The sequence below is a fragment of the Neovison vison genome, chromosome 9, assembly GCF_020171115.1.
Source record: "Neovison vison isolate M4711 chromosome 9, ASM_NN_V1, whole genome shotgun sequence".
NCBI classification, from domain to species: domain Eukaryota; kingdom Metazoa; phylum Chordata; class Mammalia; order Carnivora; family Mustelidae; genus Neogale; species Neogale vison.
The window spans coordinates 92,741,410-92,768,982 of record NC_058099.1 but is presented as its reverse complement, the minus strand read 5'-3'; the positions used below and the strand labels follow the sequence as shown (position 1 = coordinate 92,768,982).

The following is a 27,573-nucleotide window of genomic DNA, read 5'->3' as shown; positions in this document are numbered from 1 at the left end:
ATAGCTCACCAGCCTCACTTCCCAGCTGCTGCCAACCCAGCAGCCATGCTGTTCTCCAAGTGTGCACGCAAGTCACCCAGACTGGCAGTGACCTCCTCGCAGCTAGGCGCTCCACCAAACGTGTCCCTAACCATAGGGACAGAAGGTCATAGCAAAGCACAGTGTACTTGGGCCAATACCTGCCTCCCAGATATGGGGGCCAGGACCCCACCCTCTGGCCTCGGTGCAGTGAGGCCTCATTATGCACAGAAAGCAAGCTCTGCCAGTCATCTTGCCCAAATGAGACTTCCACTGTGATAGTGCCCTTTCCTTCCTTCCTTCTTTCTGGCTGGAGCGAGAGGCTTCTGGCTTTTAGTAATAATGGCAGAGACAGCAAGTGCAAAGCCCTGAAGACTCAGACCATGTGGGATATGGACTTGTGTTTTCAGACACACAGGCACACACACAGATCCATATGCACACCTGTATCTGTACCTATGTATCAATCAACATCCTAACAGCAAAGAAAGGCAAATTTTAATTCCAGGAAACCCTTCCGCAGAGTTAGCCAGAATGCTATCCAGCAGCTAAGACACGGCAGGACGGGAGCTACGGAACTGTCCAGCTCGGCGCACCTACAGGCACATCTGCCCCCATCCATCTTTACCGTCCTGGCCGAGTTGTAGGACTCCTTCATGTCTGGAGCACTGGAGATCTAACTTGCTTTCAGAAACTCCGCTTCGCAGAAAGGTCTCCACTATCAAGAGCTGGCTGCCGCCACAGAAAGCACACTTAGCCCCTAGGGACATGTCTGCAGTGGGGTATAGCCCGGGGTCCAGCAGGAGGGGCGCACGCACTCTAACCCTGGGGGCCTGCACAGAAGGGGCTGAGTGCAGCGAAGGAGTCGGCCAACTCTGTGGGCAGCCCCTGCTGTCACCTGTGGCTGCGTCACCCACCCACCTCAGCAAGGCCTCTCAAGGTTTATTCTGAGATCACTGGACTGACAAGAGAAGATGTTGTTGTTGAATTCAACAGTGAGACAAGGTTAAGTAACTGAACAGCAACAAAAACCACACACACTCCTAGAAACACACAGTTTGTAAAAAGAAGTGGTCCTCCAGCCCCAGGGAAAAAACGACAGAACAGACAGAGCCTTGAGCCCCAAAGGGATCCTCCTTCATCCTGGACTAGACACCAACCAGAAAGGCAGCAGGAAGACTGCTCTCCTGAGAAAAGACTGCAGCACTGGGACCAGATGCTGTCACAGGAAGGATTCGCCAAGGAGTCAGCCAGAGAGGAGGAAAGAGAGCTCTTCTTTCGTATGAGCTGAGCACTCCCGGCCATTTGCCCCACTTAAGTGTAGTGGTAAGTCCACTTGTAAGAAAAAGCTCTCAAAACTCAGATTCATTCGGGGCGCCTGAAAGGCGGAGTTGGTTAAGTGTTCGATTCTTGATTATGGCTCAGGTCATGATCTTAGGGTCATGAGATCAAGCCCTGAATTGGGCTCTGCCCTGGGTGTGGAGCTTGTGCAGGATTTTCTCTCTCTTTCTGCCCCTGCCCTCTGCCCACTCCTACATTCTCTCTTAAAAAGAAAAACAAAAACCCCACCCAAACTCAAATTCATTCATTCATTCATTCAGTACCAGCTGGCTGCTCACCTGCTTATCTCCAAGGTAGGAAGGGTCACTTTACCATGACATTATACGTGCACCTGCAGGTGCCTTCGGGTTCTGCCTGAAACTAGGAAGCCCACTCACTCCTCGATTCCTTCACTGCAGCTTGCTTTACTGCAAGCCAAAACACAGACCATGCAGACCTGCCTGTACAACTGAAACAAACACTATAGACAAGGAGAAAAGACTATTAAACAGTGCGACAGAAAATATGACACCTTAGGTAAAAGTAAAACTAAAGCAGTAATAAGCAACAGATTATTAAATTCTCAGGGACTGGAAAACTGAAAGTAGGGAGGAGAAACAAAGTCACTGTAGATTAAATATGGTGAGTTTTAAGCCAATTATAAAAGATCAAAGAGAACATGAGAGGGGAGGAGTAGCCTTACAAGTAACGGAGATAGGAGACCTTGGAAGAAATATGACCAGAGTAAAATCATTACAGTTTACAGTAAAAGTAATCTAGGAATGACTTTAGAGAAAGAAATTCACTGGAGACCACTACTGGGTGAACAGCATGGGGACAGAAATCAAAAAGCCCTTTTTTTAAAAAAAGGCACACGACTCCAGAGGGAAGGTACCTCCTCTATAGAACGAATAGGACTGGCAATATGGAAAGTATGAGTAAAAAATGTCAGGACCATGAGCCACATTTTGGGTTTCTATGGCATCAACATCTGGCAAGGAAATTGGGCGTAGGGACGCCTGGGTGGCGCAGTTGGTTAAACGACTGCCTCCGGCTCAGGGCGTGATCCTGGAGTCCCGGGATCGAGTCCCACATCAGGCTCCCAGCTCCATGGGGAGTCTGCTTCTCCCTCTGACCTTCTCCTCGCTCATGCTCTCTCTCACTGTCTCTCTCTCTCAAATAAATAAAATAAAATCTTAAAAAAAAAAAAAAAAGGAAATTGGGCGTAAACTTCACCCAATGTCTGCATGAACAAAGGGAAGAGGCAATGCTGTAGCATCTGCCGGGAGCATCCTTGAAAGTCATCTGACACTTGCTGTGTTGCCCCCCAGTGAAAACCTGACACTGCCCTTTCCGACTGATGTCAATTGCCTCGAAAAGTCTCAATCCTTACTAACTCTCCCTTAACTAGCAGAACTAAGGAAAAGAGCTGCTAATACAAATGATGCTAACTTTTAACTTCAATACCAGCATTCATTTCTAGAATATCCTCCAATTTACCAATTTACATACAGTCTTACAGTTGCTACCTGCGAGAGCTCTGCACTGACCCTGAGGGGCTGAGAGAGCAGGAACCAGGTTGCCCCATGGCAAGAGGACTCACCTGTGGCTTAGCGGGGGCCCTGCACACCAGGGAATAGAGCAGCCACTGGAGTCGGGATTCAACCCAAGCCTTCTGATTCCAGGTGTGGACCCCTCCACTGCCCCAAAAGCACAGAAAAAATTCTGACACCCAGTTCTTCGCCCTTGTTCTGAGTAGTTAATTCTGTGTGTTTTGTTTTGTTTAGCAATCATCAACACATTGGATACTACAAACAGAGCCAGAAAGCCAAAGGAGGCACAGAATACGGCTTAGGGATCCCCAGGACAACAAGCACACAAGACTGAAAGTAACACCTGCCTTATAAAGTTTCTCTTTCTTGGGTGCCTGGGTGGCTCAGTGGGTTAAAGCCTCTGCCTTCAGCTCAGGTCATGATCCCAGGGTCCTGCATGGGCTCTCTGCTCAGCAGGGAACCTGCTTTCCCCCTCTTTCTCCACCTGCTTCTCTGCCTACTTGTGATATCTGTCTGTCAAATAAATAAAGTCTTAAAAAAAAAATCTCTTACGTGAATTCTACAGGTCACGTAGAACTGTAAGGATGATTAAAAGCTTGTGTGTAACTGAATTTATAAAAACGAGAAAATGTAAAATAATCACATAGCACTTACTGACACTGAGAAAATGTATCTGAAGAAAACAGGGAGAGAAAAGAAAAAGGAGTTCTGGACATCGATTACTTTATTCACCCCACACCTGGATACAAACTGTTTACCTAGCTGAGCACCCTGTCTTCCCAGTGGGTCCCAAACGACTCCTGTCACAGCCAAGCACAGGAGCCTGGGCTCTGAGTCCTAGACCTGGGTCAGAATCCCGACCCCAACACTGAATACACGTGTGATCCAGAGCACATTACTGTGCCTCAGTTTCCTTCTAAGTGGAAGAAACAGTTCCTATTTTACAGAGTTGCTGTAGAGATTAAATGAGAATATAAATAACAAAGCAGCGAAGACCACACCCAGCATGAGTCTGAGCTCAGAGCTCAGTAATTGAAAGTTAGTGGTAGCTTAAGGATTATCACCGTCGCCACCTCTGAACACACAAAGCCAGAAAGCTGGGAGTTAACCCCTGCACTCAGAAGGCAAAGAACAAAAGCAATGTCCTCCCTTCTCATGGGAGAATCAAGGAAACGCTATTCACAATCGTGCGTGGATCCTCCGTTTCAGAAATCTCACTTATTCCTGCCATTCGGGTTCCCGGCAACACAGGCTAATGGGAGAATTACATTTCTCTGCTTAATCACCCTCACAACGCGTGGTCTTTCCGGGTCTACCCAATACCCCCTGCTCCGAGATGCAAGCTTGTGTTCCCTGTCAAACTCCTCTCCGCTGCTGTAAATAATCTCTCTCCCTCTTTTATATTACCTTTCAAATATTTATAGACTGTTATTCTCCTCCTCTCCAAGCCATACATCATTTTTGTTGTCCTTCCCCTGGATTCTCGAGTTTATCTACATCTTTTAGAGAAAAACAAACGCCAGGTGCTCCACGATGAAAACAGCACAGCCAGAGTGAACAACCCCACACCGGTAAGGCCCCTTCTTCCAGAGCCACAAGAAAATTCTTTGATGTGCTTCTTACTCCTTTTCTCCTGTAACTCCTAACTCCATCTCTCAGATAAACACTGAGGCACCGTGTGATAAGGGAAATGAACACCACCCTCGCCAAGAGGACGGCTGGGGCTCTAAGAGGTGGCAGCTCCGGGCTGGGACGCTGAGGGACGCTGAGGGCCGTCTCAGTCAGGCTCTGACTCGCTAATGAGGAGCTGTGCGCTCCTGCTTTGACTCGCTCTTGCTCCCCCGGCCGCTGCCTTCCACACTCGTACATCAGAACAGTGTCCTCGATGCTTTCTTTGTTCTACCCCTAACAAAAACATCTGACACTGTATTTTCAAACAGTTGATTTTGTTTTTGAAAACTGTTTATGTTCAACACAAGTTTTGTTGGAGTTTTTAAAAATAAAAATTTCTTGGCCTGGGTGGCTCAGTCGGTTGAGCATTCTACTCGGGTTTCTGCTCAGGTCAAGATCTCAGGGTCCTGCGATCCAGTCCTGCATCGGGCTCTGTGCTGAGCCCAGTCTGCTTGGGATTCTCTGCCTCGCCCTCTGCCCTGCCCCACCTGCTCACTCATGCATGTGCTCGCTCTCTCTCTCTCTCAAATAATGAAATAAAAAACTCCTAAAACTAAACACAAATAGACTCAGTCTTCTCACGCTTCAGTTGGAAGGTGGTGATGCCGCTGTCTCCTCCCCCTAGTCCCCGGCAGGTCTGTGCTGATGCCCTCTGCTTCTTACGCTAACATGTAGCACATATGGCCCAAGGTTTCTAAAATGTTGTGCCTTCTGTCCAAACTGTGAAGGGCAATAAGATACCGTGGTGCTTTCCCTATTTTGCTGGCGATAAGTTCCTTGTCTCTGACTCCCGAGTATTTCTGTGGCGACACAGCATTCCTACACCCTTAGGAAGGATAAGAGAGGCTAACACGAAAGACCTAGATCAGTAAAAGTCATTAAACAGAGAAAAGTAAGGCCAAGAAAAGAAGGGGGAAGCTTACTCATATCCTAATGTGAAGACACCTTGTATTCACTGTGTGTAAGCATGAAGGTGCACCCCTTATTTGGAAGAACCAGTATCATCAAAAGGTCCCTACTATCCAAAGAAATCTACAGATTCAGGGTAAGCCCTCTCAGAATACCAACAGCACTTTTCACACAACTAGCATAACCCTAAAATTTGTGGAACCACAGAAGACCCCAAATAGCCAAAACAATCCATCACAACCCCAAACTTCAAGATATACTACAAACATCAAAACAGCATGGTACTGGTGCAAAAATGGTTGGAGATCAATGGAGCAGAATAAAGAACCCAGAAATATACCCATGATTATACTGTCAATCTTCCACAAAGCAGGAAAGAATATGCGATGGGAAAAGATAGCCTCTTTAAGAAATGGGGCTGGGAAAACTGGACCACTTCCTTACACCAAACACAGAAACTCGAAATGGATTAAAGATCTATATGTGAGACCTGAAACCATAAAAATCCTAGAAGAAAACATAGGCAGTAATCTTTCTGATCTCAGACTTATAGCAATATATTCATGGAGAAGTCAAGGAAAACAAAAGCAAAAATCAACTACTGGCAACACACTGAAATAAAAAAAATCTGCAGAGCAAAGGAAACCATCAACAAAACAAAAACCCAACCTGAGAAGATATGTGGAAATGATATGTCTGATAAGGGGTTGATATTCAAATTGCATAAAAAATGTATACAGCTTGGGGCGCCTGGGTGGCTCAGTGGGTTGAGCCTCTGCCTTCAGCTCGGGTCATGATCTCAAGGTCCTGGGATCGAGTCCCGCATTGGGCTCTCTGCTCGGCAGGGAGCCTGCTTCCTCCTCTCTCTCTCTCTCTCTGCTTGCCTCTCTGCCTACTTGTGATCTCATTTTGTCAGATAAATAAATAAAATCTTTAAAAAAATGTATACAGCTTAACATTAAAAAAAAACAAATAATCTTATTTTTAAATGGAAGACTTCAATAGACACTTTTCCAAAGAAGACATTCAGATGACAACACACACATGAAAAGATGCTCAACCTCACTCACCAAACCCACACGAGGTATCACCTCACATCTGTCAGAATGGCTAAAATCAACAACATAATCAACAACAAGTATTGGCGAGGATGTGCAGAAACAGGAACCACTACGCACTGTCGATGGGAATGCAAACTGGTGCAGCCACTCTGGAGAACAGCATGGAGGTTCCTCAAAAAATTAAAAACAGGGGCGCCTGGGTGGCTCAGTGGGTTAAAGCCTCTGCTTTCAGCTCAGGTCATGATCCCAGGGTCCTGGGATCGAGCCCCGCATTGGGCTCTCTGCTCAGCGGGGAGCCTGCTTTCTCCTCTCTCTCTCTGCCTGCCTCTCTGCCTACTTGTGGTCTCTGTCTGTCAAATAAATAAAATCTTTAAAATAAAATTAAAAACAGAATTACCATATGATCTAATAATTCTGCTCCTGGATATTTACCCCCCAAAAACAAATATAGTAATTCAAAAGGATATATGAACCCCTTTGTTTACAGCAGCATTATTTATAATAGCCAAGATACAGAAACAACCCAAGTGTCTCTTGATAGATAAAGGCATAAAGAAGTGGTATAAATACACAATAGAGTACTACTCAACCATAAAGAGGAATGAAACCTTGCCATCTGTAACAACACGGATGCATCCAGAGATTATAATGCTAAGTGCAACAGACCAGAAGGAAAGACAAATACCACATAATCTCACTCATGGAATTTAAGAAACAAAACGAATGAGTAAAGGGGAAAAAAAGAGAGAGAGAGAGAGGCAAACCAAGAGATCTTAACTATAGAGAACATACTGGTGGTTGCCAGAAGGGAGGGGGGAAGTAGGAGAAGGAGATGAAGAGTACACTTACGGTGAGGAATACTGAGTAATATACAGAATTGTGGAATCATTATACTGTATACTTGAGGCTAATATACAGTCCATGTTAAATATACTTGAGTAAAAATTTAAAAAAAAACTTGTTTAGAGATGCATTCCTGAGATTCCTGGCACCTGGGGTACAGGTGGGGTGGAGGGAAAGGTGAGGGGCTACGTAATCTTCACCCAGAGACATAGTCCTTGTCCTGTCCATCCACGTGGCTTCATGTGCAGAAGAAACCAGCTCAGGGCTCCAGAGCTGACAGTATCAAGGCTCACCCTCTGCCCCCACACCAGTACCTGAGCCTTGAGTGCTAAGCATGTTTCTGCCTTCCTCAGGGCTGACAAAGACCTTTCACGCACGTTTCTAGGCAAGCACTGTAAATTGGGCAAGCATTACCATTTTCTCCACTTTACAAATGAGCAAAGGGAAGTGGACAGCTCAACCTCAGACAGGGGGCAGGTACCCGAGCCAGGCTTTGGACTCTGGGTTTTAGGTTCTTTCAGTGACATGGAGATTCCTCCCCAGGTGTGAAGTTAGGAAATATGAACAAAACTCTTTCCAGATGTCTTTGATCTCCAAGACCTCTGACCAAGCTTCTGTTGCAGCGTACCCTTCTCACAGGGAGGAACCCAGCATTGCCATGTGGTGGTTAACATCTCACCCCCGGGGGAAGCAGGACCCTGGGCACGTTCCACACCAATCTAAGAAAGCAGTAAGTGTGGAACGGGTAACATGCTTTGTAATTTCACTAAGTAACTCTGGTAATCACGAGATTAGTCTCCAGTAAGCAGAATATCTGACGCGACGGTGTAATCCCACTCCCCAGTCACAGCCATTCCAGACTGTCACCCACCAAACTGAACCTGCCGGCCCACAACACTGGGCAGAACCATGAATGGGTTTAATCCACTGGGGCCATTAGCTTAGCTTCAGATCTGCCCAAAGTTAAACTGAAACAAGGAGTCGAAGCTGAGAGAATAGGAAGGACACAGCGGATTTCGCTCTCTGCCATGGCCGTTTTCACTTGGCTAACGGTCTCCTAATGGGGAACCAGAAGAGCCACAGGCTTCCACTCCTCCACCTGAGCTCCAGAGAGTGCAGTGACCAGGGCTCAGTCCTCAGGCCCCACCGCTCTGCCCTCTGTGCCCAGTTAATCCCATGGGTGAAACCCCAGGCAGTCCGGGAGGTGGGAGCTGCCCCCCATAGCACAGCGAACCCATCTCCATAATACATGAGGAACTCTTAGTTGTGGGGGATTCGAAAGAGTAAGGGGCAAAGGACATACAAAAAAATTAGAAACGGCCCTCAAACATATGAAGAGATGTTCAATTTCACAAACAACAAAAAAGAGTGATTACAAACCGTACTTTATTTCTATTGTTATATAACAATTACCACCACCTTAAAACAATATAAATTTATCATATAATTCTGTGCGCCTAAAGTCTAATACAAGTCTCTAAAACGCGTGGTGTCAACAGGGCTGCATTCCCTTCTGGAGGCTCTGGGGGAGGGTCCGGGTCCTTGCTCAATCAGGGGGCTGGCAGAATTCAGTGTCTTGCAGTTACTTACAGGACTGAGGTACCCGTTCCTGCTGACTGTCAGCTGAGGGCTGTCCCGAACTCCTAGAGGCCTCCTGCACTTTTTGGCTCAGGGCCCCTTCCTCTACCTTCAAAGCCAGCAGCAATGGGTCAAGGTTTCTGCTTCAAAACCCTCCTGCAGCTTCTTCCACTTGGCATCTCTGGGGGGAGCCAAGAAGGGTTTTCCAGTTCTACAGAGCCACCTGGAAAACCCAGGGCCAACTCCCCATCTCCTGGTCCTTGACACTTCATCACATTTGCCATGGATGGGGACATCTTTGCAGGTACCAGGGACTGAGGTGGAGACATCTCTGGGGGGCCTTTATTCTAATGACCACCCCAACATACAATGCTTCAACTCTCAGGCCAGGAAGCGCCAAAGGCAGCCTCATCCTGGCAATGCTGGGGCAGCTACTGTCTGTAGGCAGTGCTGTTGACGAGATCCCCTGAAGTTACATGTAAATTTACCTCCGAGAGAAACCTCTCGTGCCACCATTTCTTTCCACCTCTACTCCCACCAGCTCAGGGCAAGCAGCTCTCCCTCTGCCTGGGCACCTGCACAGTCTTCCCTTTAATCTCTCATCCACTCCTCCGCTTCAATCTATACCCCAGGCCTCAGCAGAGAGACCTTTTGAGAAAGTAAATCAGATCATGCCATTCACTGCTTCAACACTCCACTGACTTCCCATTGTACTTACAATAAAACCCAAACTCTCCCCCATCCTACAACGACCCGCGAGATGCAGTCCCCAGTGATGTCAGCCCCTGCTCCCAGCACACTGGCCTCCTCTCTTTTTCAGGTGAGGTGTCCCTCCACTGTGCATTCAGCCTGGAAGCCCCAGACCTTGAGCACCAAAGGCTCACAATCACTCAGGACTCTCCTTTGAGAGGCTCCCTTTCTTTAACTACCCTATCAAACAGCCGCTGACCCTTTGGACACGTCTATCATATCATTTTGTCTTTCTTCATAACTCTGACCACTTTCTGAAAATATCTTGTATTTGCTGGTGTACTTGCTTATCAGTCACCCCTGCTGGTGATGTAAGACCCACAAGAGACACGTTTCCCATGCTGTGTATTTCCTAGACCTGGAAAGGGGTCTGAAACAAAAGTGAAACATGGTGAACATGTCTTGAATGAATGAAAAATAAGATAGAAAAGCAGAAGGAAGAAAGGCAAGAAGGGAGGGTGGGGATCTTGTCCTGAAGGCAGACTCCCTAACCAAGATGAATTCAATTCAGTTCAACAAACACTCAATGGTGTTTGATAAATTCAATCTGCTTCCCTGAATTTATTCATAATCTATGTTTTAGATAAACTCCAAAAACTCAGGACTGGAGTTAAGGGGTAGTGCAAAAATAGTAGTTTTGTAACTGTTGAAGTCCACAGAGAGTCATTTGTTAATATACAATGAACTGACACTGGATGGTTGAAACAATATTTAAAAATTCTTACTGCTTGGGCGCCTGGGTGGCTCAGGGGGTTAAGGCCCCTGCCTGCAGCTCAGGTCATGATTCCAGGGTCCTGGGATCGAGCCCCACATTGGGCTCTCTGCTCTGTAGGGAGCCTGCTTCCCTCCTCTCTCTCTCTCTGCTGCCTCTCTGCCTACTGCGATCTCTGTCAAATAAATAAATAAAATCTTAAAAAAAAATTCTTACTGCCAAGAAACATCAGAAAAGTCTGCTATAATACTGAGAGGCATCTGGGTGGCTCAGTCGGTTAAGCATCTGCCTTTGGCTTGGGTTGTGATCCTGGGGTTCTGGGATCCCCTGGATCTGAGCTCTGCATCAGGCTCCCTGTTCAGTGGGAGCCTGCTTCTCCCTCTCCCTCTGCCACTCCTCTGTTTGCACTCTCTCATTCACTCGCTCTCTCAAATAAAGAAATCTTTTTAAAAAATGAAAGAAGAATCTGCCATAATACTGAATCAACATTTTCTTTTGACAACTAACCAGCTACTTACTGTACTTTAGAGTTTCTTGTGCATTTTCTTCTGAAAAGCATGTTCAGTAGGATCGTACAGTACGACCAGAGTGATGACGGTGAAGTCCACACGCAGACATAAGAGACTAGAGTAAACTGGGATTTGAAATGTTACTTGGTTCAGCAACAGGGATCAATATTTATGTGATTTTTCTTAGAAGAGTCAGAAAGGTTGTCACACTGAATGTTTCTGTAAGTTGAAAAATAAGAGAAGCTGAGACAGAAACACAGATCTGTACTTACATAATTGAGTGTGACAACGACAAAAGGGACCGTGACAAGTCAAGACCGCACAAGACAGTGTCTGGAGCTGCGGGGCCCGCAGGCATCCCCGCCCTGCTTCCCCTGCATCCCGGCACCACACGGAGCCGCACTTGGAAGAAGCTCTGATGGGAGATTACCTGGCAGAGGTACAGAATTTACAGTGTCCTGCAGGAGGCGCACTTCCCTGCGGCCCCCTCTACAAACCTCATCCTTAGAGAAACTTCAGATCTCATTTCCCTAGCGCTAAAGATTAGACCCGCATATAAAACAGACAGAGAATTCAGTAATAAGGCAGAACTGGAGCAGCTGGGGAAAGAAGAGAGGAAGGGAAGGATGCTGATGGAGATAAAAGGGATCATCTTATCTCAGGGGAGTCTGCAGATGATTTCAGAGGCTGAAAAGCTTTGGAGACAGCTCTGCTAGCAAAACAGGCTGTTCTGAGTCCAAAGCCAGTTCCTGAGAGGGAGAGAATGGCGAGTTACCGCTTGGAGGGGAACACCTTCCCTTTGGGGAAGATGAAGAAAATCCCTGGTGTAGGACAGTGCTGATGGCTGCACAACGGCACGGCTGCTTCGGCTTCAGCACAGCATGCCAGCCAGCGGGTCAAATGGCCAGGTTTATGCTATGGATGTTATGACATGATGAAAATTTCATTTTTTTTTTTTTTTTTTTAAGGAGACTCCGTGCCCAGCGTGAACCCCAGCATGGGACTTGAACTCACAACCCTGAAATCAAGACCTGAGCTAAGGTTAAGAGTCAGAAGAATCAGGCATCCTGATGCAATAAAATCTTTTAAATGTTAGTTTATAAAATAGCTGATGGGACCGAAAGGCATCCACAAGACCCAAAGAACAGCTGAGCGGTGAGGGGGTGGTTCATGGACAGGATACTTGAATCAGCAGATAACCGGGAATCTGTGGGATCCTGGGATCGTGACTTGAGCTGACGGCAGACGCTTCACTCACTGAGCCCCCCAGGTGCCCTAAAGGAGGAAACTTTTTTAAAGACTGTATGTTGATATATATCCAGGAATAACAAAATGCAAACCTAAAGAACCCTTCATGATGTAAACTTCTAATCTTCAGAGAGACTCTCACTGGGTATTATATCTGCAATGTTTACTAGGATGAAAGCATCTACATTTTAATTTTAAAAAACTGAAGTTTGAATTTTCTGGAATCCTTATACCTTGTTTATGGGAATGTAAAGAGTGCAGTCTCTTTGGAAAACATTCTCAAAAGTTCCTCAAAGGTTAAAAAAAATAGTTACCCTTTGATTCAGCAATTGGGACTCCTTGATATATCACCAAGAGAAGGTTCATACAAACACTGATACAGTGGAGCCCGGGTTGCACAGTCGGTTGAGCATCTGACTCTTGGTTTTAGTTCAGGTCGTGATCTCAGGGTCATGAGATTGAGTCCCAGGTGAGGCTGTGCGCTCAGCATGGAGTCTGCTTAAGACTCTCCCTCTCCCTCTGCCCCTCCCTTAAATAAGTAAGTAAAATAAGTAATAAGTAAATAAGTATTACTTGCTACTTAATTAATTTACTTATACTTACTTATTATTACTTAATAAGTAGTAATTTACTTAATTTTAAGTTTAAATTAAGTAGTAATTTACTTAAGTAAATATTACAACTTAATAAGTAATAATAGTAATTATTACTTATTACTAATTACTTAGTAAGTAAAATCTTTTAAAAAAGGGTATAAAAATGTGATAAAAGAATTATTCTTTTTAAAAAAATATTTTATTTATTTATTTGACACAGAGAGATGGCAAGAAAGGAAACACAAGCAGGGGGAGTAGGAGAGGGAGAAGCAGGCTTCCCACTAAGCAGGGAGCCCAGTATGGGGCTTGATCCCAGGACCCTGGGATCATGACTGGAGCTGAAGGCAAACACTTAAAGACTGAGCCACCCAGGTGCCCCAGAAGAATTACTCTCAAAAAAAAAAAAAATTACTCTCAATAGCCAAAAAGTGTAAGCAATCCAAACATCCATCAGTTGATGAAGAAAAAAAATAGGATGTATGCATATAATGAATTTTTTTTCTTAACTTAAGTAGGCTCCATTCCCAGTGTGGAGCCCAATGCAAGGCCTGAACTCATGAACACTCAACTGACTGAGCCACCCAGGAGCCCCTGTATATGATGGAATATTAAAGATTTTATTTATTTGAGGGGGGTAGAAAAAAAAGAGAGAGAGCACACGAGCAGCGGTGGGGGGAGGCAGAGGGAGAGAGAGAGAATCTCAAGTAGACTCTGCACTGAGCATGGAGCCTGATTTGGAGGTTCGATCCCATGAATCTGAGATCATGACCTGAGCCAAAGTCTAGACTCAGACACAGCTGACTGAGACACCCAGATACCCCTACTTAGTTTTAATTTTAAAAATGAATAATAAATGCATGCTACAACATGGATAAACCTCACTAACAGCAGGAAAAGCCAAAGAAGCCAGATACAAAAGGTCACATATCCAATTCCATTTATATGAGAGGTCCAGATATATGAAATGTCCAGAGTGGGCAAATCTACGGCAACAGAAAATATATTAGAGGCTGCCTGGGGTTGGTATGGGGAGGAGGTGCACAGTGACTGCTAATGGGCACGGTTTCTTTTTAGGAGACAAAAATGTTCCACAATTAGAGTCTGGTGATCGTTGCACAACTCTGTGAATTTACAAAGAAACAATAAGTCGCATATTTTGAATAGATGAATTGTATAATACGTAAATTACACGGTTCAATTTCATTTGAGTTTATAGCATTTTGAAAATTCCGGAATACTTTTTTTTTTTTTAAATCACAAAACAAAACTAAAAAAATGGACCTTGAACATCGATGAACTCTGGCTATCTGCAGATGGGCTCACGACAACTGGCCTAATGTTTTAAAACAACTTCCAATGTGACCATCACTGTCCACTCACTCAGCAAAAGTATACTGACCATTTACTGTAAAGCTGAGTACTGTCCTGTGCACATGAACACAGTGATGAACAAAATGTTCTCCCTAAGACTGCATGTCCACAAGGGAGATACAGAGGTAAAACTATCAAATATTTTCATTTCTTTTGAAAATGCTGTTACCCAACTGATTTTTGGCTTAATTTAACTTACTTTTTGGTATTTATCTTTTTTAAACAGGATTTTATTATTTATTTGAGAAATAAATAAATGCAAGAAAGAAATTTAATAAATAATAATTTTGAGAAAGAAAATGTGAGCAGGGGGAGTGGCAGGAGAGGGAGAGAGAATCTCAGACAGACTCCACACTGAGCACAGAGCTCGACGTGGGGCTCGATTCCAGGATCCTGAGATCACCACTTGAGCCTAAATCAAGAGTTGGAAGCCTAACTGAGTGAGCCACCCAGGTGTCCCCCATATTTATCTTTGTGGCTCTAGATGTTTTCCAAATTTTCTTTTTAGTCAAAGTTAGATCAGAATGTTACTTCCTGTGTATTCTGTTGCTACAACTGCTGTATGTAAATACTACCTACAGAGAATTTTCCATCAGGCCAATTAATTGCCAGTATCTGACATGGAAGTGAAGACTGCCCTTAAAATCAATAAAACTGAGTGAGATACTAACTAAAACAACAGATACAAAATGATCAGAAGCATGATCAAGTAGACTCTGCACTGAGCATGGAGTTTGTTTTGCAGGGTTTTTTTATTCAAGCCTCCAACTGTTGCTTCAGTGTAAGGAGTTTTGTTTTGTTAGACAACCTGGAAATCTCCTTGACTCTGAAAGTAAAATTGGGAAAATAATGGAAAGTCTTCTTAAAAACAAACACCTAGGGCACCTGGGTGGCTCAGTGGGTTAAAGCCTCTGCTTTCGGCTCAGGGCATGATCCCAGGGTCCTGGGATCAAGGCCCGCATTGGGCTCTCTGTTCAGCAAGGAGCCTGTTTCCCTTGCTCACTCTCTCTGCCTGCCTCTCTGCCTACTTGTGATCTCTGTCAAATAAATAAATAAAGTCTTTAAAAAAAAAATCTTAAAAAAAAAATCAGTGGAGGTCATCTAATGTATTAGTGGCCAGAATCCTCCAAAAATGAATTCTCAAAGCGATTTAGATAAAATACTTTGGGCGTTCATTTAAATGAAGTGCTTCTCTTGTACAATATTGGAAAACTGCGAAGAAAAAACCTGAAATGTTACTTTAGATTTATCTAACTCCACCCAGTATTTTTAGGTGAGTGAAATGACTCTGTATAATACAATGATGGTGAATGTGAGTTGTCACAGATCTGTCCAAACCCACAGAACGCGTCATCCTTATGTGAGCAAGAGCTGTCAAGAGGTGATGCTGTGTCAACACAGGTTCAACTGCACCAGACATCCCACTCAGGTGGGGGACGTGGATAGCAGGGGAAGCTGTGCCTGTGTGGGGAAGGCGGCATATGGGAAATATCTGTACCTCCCTCTACATTCTGACGTGAATCCAGAACCATTCTAAAGAATAGTTTATTTTTGGGGGCGCCTGGGTGGCTCAGTAGGTTGGGACCTCTGCCTTCGGCTCAGGTCATGATCCCAGGGTCCTAGGATTGAGCCCCACGTCGGGCTCTCTGCTCAGCAGGGAGTCTGCTTCCCCCTCTCTCTCTGCCTGCTTGCGATCTCTGTCTGTCAAATAAATAAATAAAATATTTTTTAAAAAAATAATAGCTTTTTTTTTTTAAGATTTATTTATTTATTTATTTATGGGGGCGGGGCAGAGGGTGAGGGAGAGAGAGAATCCTCAGAGTCCATGCTGAGTGCAGAGCCCCATGTGGGGCTTGATGCAAGATCATGACCTGAGCCAATTTCAAGAGTCAGACACTTAGCTGACTGAGCCCCCCAGGTACCCCAAATAAAGGTTATTTTCTTTTAAAAAAAATATCTATAAACTTGGAGCACCTGGCTGGCTCAGTGGGTTAAGCGTCTTGTCTTCAGCTCAGAGCATGATCTCAGGGTCATGGGATCGAGCCCTGCATCGGGCTCTTTGCTCAGCGGGGAGTCTGCTTCTCCTTCTCCCTCTGCCTCTCCCCCTGCTTGTGCTCTCTCTTTCCCTTTCTCTTAAATAAATAAATAAAGTCTTTTAAAAAATCTATAAACTCAGTATCTTTTAATTGTTCATTAGTGACCTTTCTTAGCAATAAAAACCGCATGGGCACAGGACTTCATAAATTTTCAAACTGCCTCTTTTCATATCCATAAAGCACATACTAGTACGTTCCCCTACCAGCCTGTGTGCTATCTGTCTGTATGCTGAAATGAGAAATTACTGCTAAAGGGGGGACGCGAAGGGGGAGGTCCCGTCACTATCAGACACAGACCTGACTGACCCTTCTGACAGGGGCAAGGCGAGGGAGACCGCGCCACTGGCCCCAGGAAGCCTGGCTGCAGGGGGAAGGCCAGAGACCGTAGGAGGCAGTTGGATGTGAGGGAGTGTGAATGTGAGTGTGTATGGAAGTCCAGGGTGCTCCAGAAGGGAGGGCCTCAAGGGCGATAACATTCAGGTCCTTCCTTACAAAGGGCGCACAGGCAGAAGCAAGGGCTCTACAATGCAACCCTTCATCTTTGCCAGCGGTGTGCGGAACAGGAGAGGCCAGGAGCTACACCGACCTCAGTGGGAACAGCGGGTGAAACCGCCTCCGGCTGGCTGCTAGGGTTGAAGAAGGGGAACAGCAAACAAAACAGAGGAACCCAGGTTTCAAAGTGGAAGAATGTCTGTGAGAGTCTTTTTAAAGTTAGCGGACACTTTGGAAAATTAAAATATATTAATCTTTTGCTAAAATTTAAAATGTAAAGCCATGGACATAATGTGGACGTTGCTTTAATTTTATAATAAAAGAAGCTCACTTTTTTTTTTTCTTTTTTTGGATCCTACTAGTGTGAGAAATAGCAATGAACAGGGTACTGCTTCAGAAGACTATTTCTTCCACGGTGATACCCACAGTCGTAGATGACAGTAACAGTAAGAATCATTCACACCCATCGTTCCAGGAATCTTTGGTCAGTGCTTTCTTTGATTTTAGTCAATCGCTGATTAAGGATGGTAGAGATGTTAGGTACTTTACCCTACTCCAAGGAAGTCTGTTCTCTAATAAATGAAATGATAGCCTGGTAATAAACCCAATTTCCTTCACAGTGTCCTCCGCATTCAGCCAATAACCTCAGCAATAATTCTTGGGCACTTTCCACTCTACTTGGGCACTTTTGGGAGCCAAAAGGAGATAACAAAGAAACTTCAAGGACATAAAAATCTACTGAATTTCACTAAGCTACTGCCCTTGTAGACACTTAACATTAATGATTAGAAAGAGAAGGGGAGCAGCCTGCCCTGTATTTGCCAGGTGGGTAGGGCCCCATCGTCTGATCCCACCGACAGTTTTCACCCCTCCTAAATAATCTCAAGGCCTAGCCTTTCACATCCATATAATGGAATATTAGCCCATTTTAAAATTTCAAGTTCTTATAAGTGAACGAAAAAACCCTACTTACACACCAGTGGGAACAATACACTGCCGTTATGTTCAATACATAAATAATATACGTATCTGCAAAAGCGACAAACACATGAGCCTGTCCAGGGAGCTAGTAATCCTGAAATGCCAGACAGAAGGGACTTGCAGGTTGGAATTGGAAGGACAATCCCATTTCACATGATGTGTTATTTTAATAATCCCACTCTCTGGAAATACAAGATTTACCTGTTAGCAGCAAACTATTTCCAGAAGTTGGGCCCCATGTGCTGCATGAAACTTGAAGGACACACTTCAGTCTGTCTGTCTTTTCTACCTCTTCACTTTACTACCTCCCTTTCTTTTCCTCCCTCTTCCTGCCCCCTCTATTTATGTAGTTTATTCTATTGGCCCAATCTGGAATTATTGATCTCAACTCAAAAGGCTTGGCGCAAGTCCTGGGAGTGAGACCATATGTCTGTGGCTCCTGCCCCATGGCGGTGGGCTGACAAGGGGAGAGCCCCCTGCCCGAAGCAGGCAAAGCCTCCAGAGCCATGCCTCCAGAGCCCGGGAGCCCAGCACAGAGCTGGCTTCCATGTTCCCCTCCCTTTGAGTGCTGATTCAAGATTCCAAAATGACTCTACAGTCTACCAGCTCCAGAAGCAAGGAAGGGAATCTGGTCACATCCTCCTTGACCCTGAACCTTCTATCTTGCTCCCCTGCTGCTTCTCTTTGTTGCTTTCCCAGTTGCCGCTCTGAAATACTCTGCCCCTGAAATACTCTGCCCCGAGGCCTTTGTCAGGCTGAACTCCGTCTAGCCTGAGGTCCTGATCCTGCTCTAAAGCTCCTAGCTTGGGGTAGATGATGAAACTGTGGCATCCCTTCCCCTGAGGCGGAATGCAAGACGGATGGCTAAACCAGGTTTACCCAAGAGGCCCCACACACTGCCCAGCTTGGATGTTTATCCATCACTGGTGGTTCATTCCCTGTATTCCTCCCCAAGCTCAGTGGCTGCAGCCTTCTAGGACAGCAGTGAATGGGAAGGACTTTTGCCCCTAATGTTGTTCTTATTTGCCAGGTGGCCCTAAAGCTCTTCTGAGGATTAAACCACAGCCTCTGATTTTAATTGTCCATTACCTAAGGAAACAGGGCAACTGCTCCCAGTCTCTCTCCACAGGCAGGTAAAATGGAAAATCCAGGGGCTTTGCGACCACACAGCCCTGGACTGAACCCCAGTTCAACTCAGCTTTATTCTGGGCACCTTCCTTACCACTGGTTTCCTTATCTGCAAATGGGAATAGTTCCTACCTCATTTGTAAAAATCCAATGAGTCGCTCCCCTCTTTATTCCTTGGACACACCCTTTCCCATTTTAGCCCTCCAGCTAAACCCACCAGACCAGCCGGGACCTGGTGTTATTTGGTAATCAACCTTAAACACAGTGTATAATCTTGGAAAGATCCTATTTCTGATAGATATACTCTACCCTTTCTATCAAAAGGGAAGTTTGGAAAGCCTTGTAAGCCTATGTTATAAGCAATGAAACAAACAAACAAAAAAAGTGATTGTCCTTGATAACTACAGAACCTATCGCCCCAGCAACACACAGAGTGACAGGTACACACACACACACACACACACACACACACACACCCCTACCTGCTGCCCAGGGACCAGGGTTCCATCCCTCACTGGCTTTCTTTGGTGCCTGCTAACCTTTACGTTCACTGTCATGGTCAAGACTCAGTCTTCAAAACCCTCAAAGACCACCTCCCTCATTTTTGACAAGAGAAAACAAAAGGCCCAGAATGCTAAAGTGACTTGTTCAAAGTTGCACAGGGTGTAAGGCGCAGACAGCGGATTAACTGCTACCCAGCTGGTGGGCACAGCGAAGGGAGTAACTCGTGAAAAGCTTGGTTAAGAGGAAGCACATGGCAAGGCTTATTTCATCCTCAGCAGACTCTGAAGATATTCTGCGACTCTCCGCATGTGTTTTTAGGATGACACACAGAGGACGACTGAACAACACAGACCTGAACTGCAAGGGTCTACTCCATGATGATTTTTTCGATAAATATGGCAGTAGTGTTAATGTATTTTCTCCCCCTTATGATTTTCATAACATTTTCTTCTCTCTAGCTTACCTGGTTGTAAGAATACAGTGTATAATACATGTAACATACAGAATATCCATTAATTGACTGTTTCCTGTTATTCCTAAGGCATCTAATCAAAAGTAGGCTATTGGCAGTTAAGTTTTTGGAGAGTCAAAAGTTAGCAGGTGCATTTCTGACTGTGTGGGGTGGGGGTGTTGTTCAAGGGTAAACAGTGTGAGTATTTATTTGCCAACAGGATTTCACAGATCTTTGGAGCATTTCTTAGAACTCCTGCGCTCTAAGACCAGTGCCATTAAATGGAACTCTGTGAAAAACAGAAACACACACTTTCCAGTAATTTAAATAATTAAAACCTGAGATAGCTGTGCCTACAGGGCTCTTGAAACGTGGCTTGTGCAACTGAGGAGCTGAAGGTTTTAAATTTTTCAACATTTTTCACAGTGGCAAAATACACGTAACATAAAATTTACCAACTTACCATTTTTAAATACACCCTTCGGCGATAATGAGCACATTCGCACTGTTGTGCGAGTGCGACCGTCATCACGGCATCCATCTCCACAGCTCTTTTCATCATGTAAACGGAGACTCTATCCCCAAGAAAAGGTAACTCTCCTTTCCTTCCACCTGCCCCCCAACCCCTGGCAACCACCATTGTACTTTCTGTCCCCATGATCTTGATGACTTTAAGTAAGTAGGTACAACCATATAGTATTTTCCTTTTTCTTTTTTTTTAAAGATTTTATTTATTTATTTATTTGTCAGAGAGAAAGAGCACACAAGCAGGCAGAGTGACAGGCAGAGGTGGAAAGAGAAGCAGGCTCTCTGCTGAGCAAGGAGCCTGATGCGGGACTCGATCCCAGGACCCTGGGATCATGACCTGAGCTGAAGGCAGTGGCTTAACCCACTGAGCCACCCAGGCGTCTCAGTATCTGCCTTTCTGTGAGCAGCTTACTTCACTCAGCAGAATACCCTCAAGCTGATCCAAGCTGCAGCATGTGGCAGGATTTCCTTCCTTTTAAAGGCTGAATAATATTCCACTCTATGTAGAGACCACAGTTTGCTTATCCATTTGGAGGTCATTGGACCCTTGGGTGGCACCCACATTTTAGCTATTGTGAATGCTAGTATTGACACAGATGTACAAGTATCTCTATGAGACCCTGCTTTCAACTGTCTTTGGTAAACACCCAGAAGTGGAATTGCTGAGTTGTCCGGTAATTCTGTATTTAAGGTTTTGAGGAAGCGCCATGTTGTTTCCTAAAGCAACTGTGCCATTTTATGTTTCCACCCCCAATGCGCAAAGGTTCTGATTTCTCCCCATCCTTGTCAATACTATTAATGTCTGGGGTTTTGTTTGTTTTTGATAGCAGCCATCCTAATGAGTGTGAAGTGGTATTTCACTGTAGTGCTGATCTGCATTTCTCTTGTGATCAGTAATACTAACTATATACCTTCTTTGATTTGATGTTTTTATTTCATTTCACTGTAATGAGATTAAACTCAAATGGCCATATGTGGCTAGGGGCTGCCATACTAGACAGTGCAGCTCTAGACCACACTGATTCTTAGGGTGATTTCAAGATCCAGAGCAGTAAGCACAAGGAGCTCTGGATGCCAACGGACCAGTCAGATACTTTCTAGTTCTGTGGACCTAACAGTCACTTACACATCCCGTACCTCAGTCTTTACATGTGTAAAGTTGTATATCCAGAATGCTCTATCTAAGAATGAAATGAAATGAATCAGTATGCATGTAGCCCCTGGTACAGTCTAGGCACACAGGAGAGAATCGAAGCTAATGGGACATGCCTCTCCTCATTTCCCAGTTCCCACCAAAACTAGACACCTAGGAGTTGGCCTTTTCAGACACTTTCCCCAAATAGACTGCAGTCCTTTCCAGAGAAATGGACTTTCAGTTCTAAGAAATAAGGATCGTTAGCTCCCACCAAAAGAACCCCAAGATGGAGGGTAGACAGAGATGAAATCTGTAATCTCAGCCCTCTGATAATCAATGAGTCGGACTCTATCCAGATTCAGACTTAGCTAATAACCAACAAGAAAGTGAAGCTACCAAACTTCCAAATCTAGAACTCCTGGCCATCTCCTTCAGGAAGCCCCCAGAAACAAACCTGCAGAGGGAGAACCCTTTAAGAAAACTCTGTAACGGGCACCTGGTTGGCTCAGCTGGTTAAGCTACTGCCTTCGGCTCAGGTCATGATCCCGGAGTCCTGGGATAGAGGATCACATCGGGCTCCCTGCTCGGCATGGAGTCTGCTTCTCCCACTGGCCTCTCTTCTTTTAAGCTTTCTCTCTCTCATTTTCTCTCTCTCTCAAATAAATAAATAAAATCTTTATTTAAAAAAAAGAAGAAAAGAAAAAGAAAACTCTCTTAAGTCCTGAATGTGAGGCATGGTTCTGGACAGTCTGAGACCGTTTTTCTGTGGCCAAGGCCCTCCTTCTGTCCTGGCTGGCGACCACCTGGGTGAACCCCAGGCACCTTACCTGACGCTGCGGTGGTGGGGGTGCTGGCCGGCGCGGGCTGCGAGGGGCTGCTGCTCTCGGTCATCAGGCACGGGTTGCTGCCATTGCTCTCTCTCTTGACAAGCAGCTCAGCAGCGCTGGGCAGCGGGATGGGGTGGCTGATCCCCAGTTCTTCCTCCTGGGCCTGCTGCCTTCTCAGGGCCACCTGGAAGCACAGGGCAGCAGGTCAGCCCCCCATAACCAGAATCTCTTGCACGGCTTTGCCAAAACCCCCTGGTGTCCCAGTCACCCCAGATATCACGATCCCTGAGCTCCAGGAGCAAGGTCTAGGATTCTCTCACTCTTTCTGAATGCTACCCAAGTCCAGGATGTGCAGCCAAAGCTGAGAAATGGCGTCAAGCCCAGGGTAGATCAAAAAATGTCCGTTACACAATGAGTATATACAGCAGGGAATAAGGCTGGCTGCAGAGGATCTGGAAAAGCTGTAGAGTCAGTCAAGCAGAGGAGTTCCATCTGAAGGGAAGTCAGCATTGACAGATTAGGAAGGAAGGAGAATGGGATCTCTCACTCTTTCTTGCCACACATTTGTCAAAGGCTACTGTACTGGGGCCAGTGACCAGCAAGATAGAGTAAAATTAGATTAGATCCTAAGGTAATCACTGTTTAAAAGCAGGAAAAGGAGGCAGACACACATGCAAAGGTAACTCAACACAAAATGCGGCAAAAACCATAGGAGAGGGACACTGCAGTCTCACAGCAGGACTCTGGAGGCAAAAATGGTTCTAAGAGTAAGAATCAGCCAGAAAAGGTACTGTTCTTCAGCCTTGAAGAACAGATTGAGTAACAGGCACACAGGCAAGAATGAAGGAACCCAATCCAGAACAAGGGAGCAGGGTGGGCAGGAAAGGCAAGGACTGCTTAGAAAACCCCGTAGGGCCAGGCTCTCCAGAATGAGGGGAGCATGTAGAGCGGTAATGGGGAAAAGGCTGGAATAAGGTGTTGAAGTCCCTGGAGAAGGAAGAGGCTGCAGGTAGAAAGAGAGTCAGAGGACAGATCCTTCCTCTATGCCAGCAGGATGGAAGGAGCCGGAAGTGAGGGTATAAGGGACTTAAACTACCTAAGAGACTCCTCATGGTCCCTCTTCAACTTATCTGCTTTTAAATAACATTGTTAAAGGTTGCAAAGAAAAAAAGTAAAAAAAAAAAAAAGAAATTGTACTTTGGTCTACTACATGTAACAAAAAAGGAGACTTTCTATTGAAACTTGACTATTAGTGATAGTGAAATGAGAAAGTAAAACATCTGTACCTCAGAGGCCAAAACAGAAGCCAAAAGTTGAAATCAAAATGGTAAACTAGAAACACAACGACTATTTATTGTTTTAGGAAAATTGTAGTCCAAACTTGGCAAGCTGATTAACTTCCAACTGGATTTTTCTCATAACAAGAGTTTTCAACTTAAAAAACCATCCTTATTAAATAATCAATTAACATTAAACGATTAAGCACCGCTCTTGGATTTTTTTTTTTATTAACCAAGTTTAGAAACAGAATATTAAGGATTTGATCAAAAAATACCAACAAAAAACCCCCACAAATCTCTGAAGTATATCAATGCATGCTTATGTCCTGATTCACACAAATTCCATGCACAAAATGCACAGGGTATTTATTATATGAGCCATAAACTAACGACACTTTTATAAAGGCCTCTCAAGGATTTTAAAGGAAAGCTATTCAATAAGGGAAGGTGGGGGCAACTGACTAAAATGCAATAATTTTAGGGTCATATCGAAGATCAATTTCACACTACTTCAGAAAGAAAAAAACAGGCCGTAGACAGAATTTTACAGGATTTCATCTAGCACCACACAAGACGTCCAGCGTAGAAAACGTTGAATTTTCCTATTACTGAAGTAATCCTTTTTGTTTTTAACATAGCAAACGGGCTTTTTGGAAATTGGTGCCCCAATTAGTGAAGCTTATACAAAATGAATGGCCCTACTTCAACACATGTTTTTATTACATTTTAAGGAAAAGTCCCCTCCCAAGCATACATATTCTGCACTCGATATTTAAAACAACTCGACGTTCAGAAGATTTTTCTAGCTACAAATACAACTTCGGGGTCCCTAAGGCTTTTCCGTAAACTCACTGTAATGCATTTTAACGCTCCATCGGGGAAACCTCTTCGCCCACTACGGAGGACGCCGCAAACCCAAGAAAAAGCAGCTGTACGCCCCGACCCCCGAGCGCTCTCGCAATCTGCGAAGCCAACATCCATCCAATTTCAGGCACATTTGTAAAAAAACGAGACGCATACAAAAAGCATAATCTTCAAGCATTTACTCAGTCTTTGTTAAAACACTCTCAGATGAATTATTTACACGTTTACGAGAATATTCACACGTTCCCAGTCCAAAGCCGCACGTCCGTAGCAAACCCCTCTTTGGTAGCTTTTCATCTTAAATAAACTGCCTGAAAAGCATGAAACAGATTTTAGCTGGAGAGAATGTGTATTATTCTCTCCTAAAAAATCCTTTCAGTTAAAAAAAGAAAAAAAAAACAACTTAAAATCCTTTCAGGACGCCAGACGACTTGGGGAATTTCGGCTTAAGACGCTACGTGCCTGTCTTCCTCAGGACGGTTCTTTCTTTTTTCTTAAAAAAAAAAAAAAAAAAACACGACAGACAAGCCCTCAAAGCCGTGCCATTTCCCCCTCGCGCTTCCTTTTACAAACTCGTCAAGCGCGCCTGAACACACGCCGAGTAACCGGTACCTGAGGAGTCGGGACGAGGGAGCGGGAGCCGCAGAGCGAACGCTGTTCCCGTCGCGCTCAAAATGGCTGCGGCGCGCGGCGCGGACCCGCGGGCGGCGAGCTCCGAGCCGGCGCCGGGAGCTCCGCGGAGGCCACGCGGCCTCCGCGCGCGCTGCCGCGACTTTTCCAGAAGCACCACGCGCCCCGCGCGGTACCCGGAAGAGCGGCGGCCGCCGTTCCCGCCAGACACCCGAGCGGGCGCCCTCCCGCACCCTCTGCAGGGTGAGCGCCGGTCTCTGCTCGGGGGCCGGGGTCCCAGGGCCTCCCGAGGCAGGGGGGGCTCCCCAACCCTCGGCTCGGAGAGTGAGGTCCGGGGTCCACGAGATGCCCGTCCCCCCATCCCTCGCGCGCGCGGCGGGGCGAACCGGCAACTCTCCGCTCTGAAAGCGGGAGCTGAGGTCCCGGGGCCCTCGGAAGGTGCGAACCCTGCAACTCTGTGCTCTGAGAAAGCGACCGGAGAGCCCGGCAATGGTGGGGACCTCCGAGGGTGCGAACCCCGCGATTCTGCCGGAGGGAGGGACCAGGGACTCCCGAACAGAGCGAACCCCGCAACTTACAGCTCCGGAAGCAGGAGCGGAGACCCTGGGGATGGATTCTCGGGATCTCCGACGGGGTGACCCCCCCCAACTCTCCGCTGGAGGGCGGGGTCAGGGATCCCGGGACCCCCGACAGAGCGAGCCCCGCAACTCTGCTCTGAGAGAGGGATCAGAGGTCCTGGGGAAACTCTGGGGCCGGCCCCGCCACTCTGCCGAAGGTCGGGGTCAGGGATCCCTCGGAGGCCGAGCAAACCCCGCAACCTCCCTGCTCCGCGGGCCGGACCCGAGAGGACTCGGGCCCTGCGAGCCCGGCGTGGCGCGCAGCTGGCAGCCGCGGCCGTCCGCGAGCTCCCCCGCCGGTCTCCGGAACCCGGCACCGCGTGGCGCCCGCCCGGCCCGAGGGCCTTTAAGCTGGGGGCGGACGCTCGGTTCCCGGCCGCCCGCACTCACCTGCGCGGCCATCACGCGCTGTCTCTCGGCGATCAGGTTGCACTTCTTGCACTGGCAGTCCCGCCACATGCAGAAGCGCTTGTGGCCCTTGAGCGGCGACGCGTAGCCGTGGTTCCTGCATCGCGCGCACTTGGGCAGCCGCGGGGACTTCTTGCTCCCGGAGCCCATGCCCGACGCCCCGGAGCCCGAGGAGCCGCCGCCTCCGCCGCTGCCCCCGGCGCTCGCGCCGCCACTGCTCCCGAGCAGCGCCCCTGCCGCTTTGCCAAAGCCCCCGGCCTTGCCCTGCGGGGGTGCCCCGGCGGCGTGCGGGGCCTCCGAAGGGGCAGAGGGCTTGCTGAACGCGTCGTCGTTGGGCATGGTGCCCTAGCAAGAAGTGCGAGGACCCGCCGGGCCCCTCTCGGGTCTGGACGCGGCTGCGAGCGGAGAGCACCGGCAACGGCGAGGCTCCCGCGGGGAAGGCCCAGAAGCCGTGTGCGCTGCAGCCCGAGGTGCAGCCGGAGTGGCGCGGTCTGGACACGCAACGCCTAGACTGGTGGGGGGTTGTGCCCTTTCTTTTGGCGCGCGCGCCGCGCAGAACTTTTAGATACTTTTCAGAACGTTCCCGGGACTGCCTGGGCGGGAGAGGGCGCGAGGGAATGCGGCCACGCCCACCGCCCCCCAACTCCAGCCACTGCGTTCCCGCCGGGAGCCAGCTTGCACTGGCTGCAAACACCGAGGGCGTGGCTGCAGGTGGCTGCAACGCACCTCGAGGTGCAGAGCCACCGGGGACAGCGTGATCTCCGCGCTCCCCCAGGCACCGCGGCCCGGCTGCCGGGAGCACGCTGCACAGGGAGGGAGCTGAGCTCCTGGATGGGGACCGTAGCTGTGCACCTTCGTCGTGCACGCCGCTTGGAGGAGGTGCAGACCACCCGGTGGGGTCCTTTAGCTCCCTTCCCCCATTCTCCACCTTAGCTCGGTAGGGCAGAGGTTGCCAGAAGCCAATTCGAAAAGCGGTTTCTTACTTAAGAGAAGAATGAGATTGGAGCCCTGAGAGAAGAAAAGTCTCTGCCCTTAAATCAGCATATAAGACCCTCACTGTGGGGCTGTAGCGCACCCAAAATTGGGTCTTTCTGTGCGCTCAGCCTTTAAAAAACTGCACTGGGGTGGGAGAGGGGTCGTACTTAACAGATGCAGACATTTATCCAAAATTCATCCCGCATTTAAGATCTGTGCATTTGTTGTGTGTAATTACACCTCTAAACACCGTCGTGGTCTTACAGCCTTCCACCCCCACCCCGACAACACCCCTCTGAGCTGTTCACTTACAGGGCAAATCCGAACCTAAAGCCTGCTGATCAGATCATTTCTCCTACACACCCACAATGTCCCTACAACACCAGCCCTTCCCATGTCTGGATCTGCAGTAGCTTCCAAAGGGGCTCCCTGTTTCTTAATCTTCAGTATATTTCACATAAAATAGCACATGGCCCCTGCAATGGCCTGGTGTTGTTCGCCTTGTGAAAAGCAAAAGT

At 46.8% G+C, this 27,573-nt stretch overlaps 1 protein-coding gene across 1 annotated transcript in view; it reads right to left on the bottom strand.

The window, feature by feature from the left end:
* DMRT1 (doublesex and mab-3 related transcription factor 1) overlaps positions 1-26,419 on the bottom strand; it is a 103,374-nt gene extending 76,955 nt beyond the window's left edge. The window contains exons 1-2 of the mRNA XM_044264345.1: positions 26,063-26,419; positions 22,282-22,465 (exon numbers count right to left, since the gene is read on the bottom strand). Coding sequence (XP_044120280.1) covers positions 22,282-22,465; positions 26,063-26,419 — 541 coding nt within the window. The remainder of the gene's footprint in view (positions 1-22,281; positions 22,466-26,062) is intronic.
* Between the last annotated feature and the right edge of the window lie 1,154 nt (positions 26,420-27,573).